Below are 1840 nucleotides of genomic sequence, written 5' to 3' on the forward strand. Positions count from 1 at the left end.
GTCAAGAAATCTACCTTTTAAGTACACATTTACCAACTAAGATATGTTTGAATTGGAACCACTTGCAAACAGTTCAGCTGTTGGTGGATTGCTTGGTTCTCTGGCTTTTAACTAACAAGTCACAGGAGTGCCCACATATTAAGTTATTGCATGGCATTTTATAATACCAGTGAAATTCAGTGCTTCTTAAATAAAATATATTGAGATTTCCGGGCACTTTTAATTAAGCTTCCTCTTATATTCCTACACTCTGTAACCCAAGTCTGTCAAAGGAATGTAATGCAAAACATTCAAAACACAATGTACAAATCTATACACTATATACAGTAATACACTGAAAGGAACATGTTTTTTTAAAGCAAGCCCCCGAAGAGACATAATTCTAGCACCAATACAGTTAAACAATATTTAAAAAATTACTATTATTATTATTACATAGTATATACACACAAATATTGTATGCAGCGATGCATGTGTTTTGGTATAAGAGGATACCTTATGATTGAACACTGCATCCTTGGTAGACCATATTTAGTCAAATGGCACTGCTAGCCCATTAGTTAAACTGCAAGACTTCTGGCAATAACTCATTTGCTATAGTCACCAGTACCGATATATATGGACACGTTAGGGCCACTGTCACCAGACATTTGGGCCACACTAGACTCTTCATTAATATTATCTCTTTTGATGTTGGAGAAATGAACTACAGCAACACCTTTTGGTTTTACCTTCCTTCTTTTGAAGATGATGAATTTGAATAGGTAATTTCGAATTTCTCCACAGTAGAAAGTATAAATTAGGGGATTGAGCAGAGAGTTTATTTCACCTAAGAGAAAAAGAATATCCTTCAACAGATCCACAAGTTGGCAAGAAGAGCAGGTGGCCTGGATGATCCCTGTGATGTAGTATGGACCCCAGGACAGTGTGAAGCAGATGATGACTATTAGAACTGTTCTAGCTGCCTTAAAATGTGATGATTGCCCTTGGGGGTTGGTGGGAAGTCCACTTAGAACTCTTGTCTTCTGGATCCGTTTGTGATGGAAGTAAGCAATACGTCCTACAGCCGTGTGTAGACACACAACTGTGAGTAAAGCTGGCAGGAAAACCAGAAAGCAGAGTATATAGAGGTAGTCGCTTTTGGCAGCATAAAAGAGACCACAGATACCAGAGTAGTTGCTTTGCTGCAAAGATGTGGAAATCAAAGGCATGTGGCCAACAAAGAAAGAGATGATCCACAGGACGGTGATCAAGATACAAATGGACTTCTTGTTCATGATCTTTATGTAGTAAAGAGGCAACTTCACAGCCAGGTATCTATCCAAAGAAATCAAAAGCAGGGTTAGCATGGATCCGATGCACGGTGTGACTGTGAAACACAGCCTCAGGAGACAGAAGAACAAATTCCTGTCGAAGTCTCCGTCATACAAATCATCCAGAGCTTCCATTATACACATGAGTCCCACCAGGAGGTCCGCGGCTGCCAGGTTGAGGATGAAAATGTAACTCTTACAGTGATTCTTTCTTATCAACTTAGATAAGATCACGATAACCGTAATGTTGGTTACGGGGATGAGGATGCTGAGAATGATGTGAATGGCTGCATAAATGAGTCTGGACATCTTCTGAGATACTCCTCTAGGGTCCAGTTATATGGGGAGTCCCCTGTGATGATCCTCTTTTTTCCATCATCCATTAGCCCACAGATTGTCTCACCAGGTTCTACTGCATGTAATGGATGTTCTAAAAAGTATCTACACGATTAGGCACCGACTAGCATTCGATGGGGTCCTGGCTCTTCCTCGTAGTCCTTGGTCCTGTTCCCCTTTCCACCTGTCCT

At 40.4% G+C, this 1840-nt stretch overlaps 1 protein-coding gene across 1 annotated transcript; it reads right to left on the bottom strand.

The window, feature by feature from the left end:
• Positions 1-587: 587 nt before the first annotated feature.
• Positions 588-1622, bottom strand: GPR119 (G protein-coupled receptor 119). Its single transcript, XM_053460404.1, has one exon. It carries the CDS (start codon positions 1620-1622, stop codon positions 588-590), a length of 1035 nt encoding a protein of 344 aa, XP_053316379.1.
• Between the last annotated feature and the right edge of the window lie 218 nt (positions 1623-1840).

The sequence above is a fragment of the Spea bombifrons genome, chromosome 3 (genome assembly GCF_027358695.1).
Source record: "Spea bombifrons isolate aSpeBom1 chromosome 3, aSpeBom1.2.pri, whole genome shotgun sequence".
NCBI classification, from domain to species: domain Eukaryota; kingdom Metazoa; phylum Chordata; class Amphibia; order Anura; family Pelobatidae; genus Spea; species Spea bombifrons.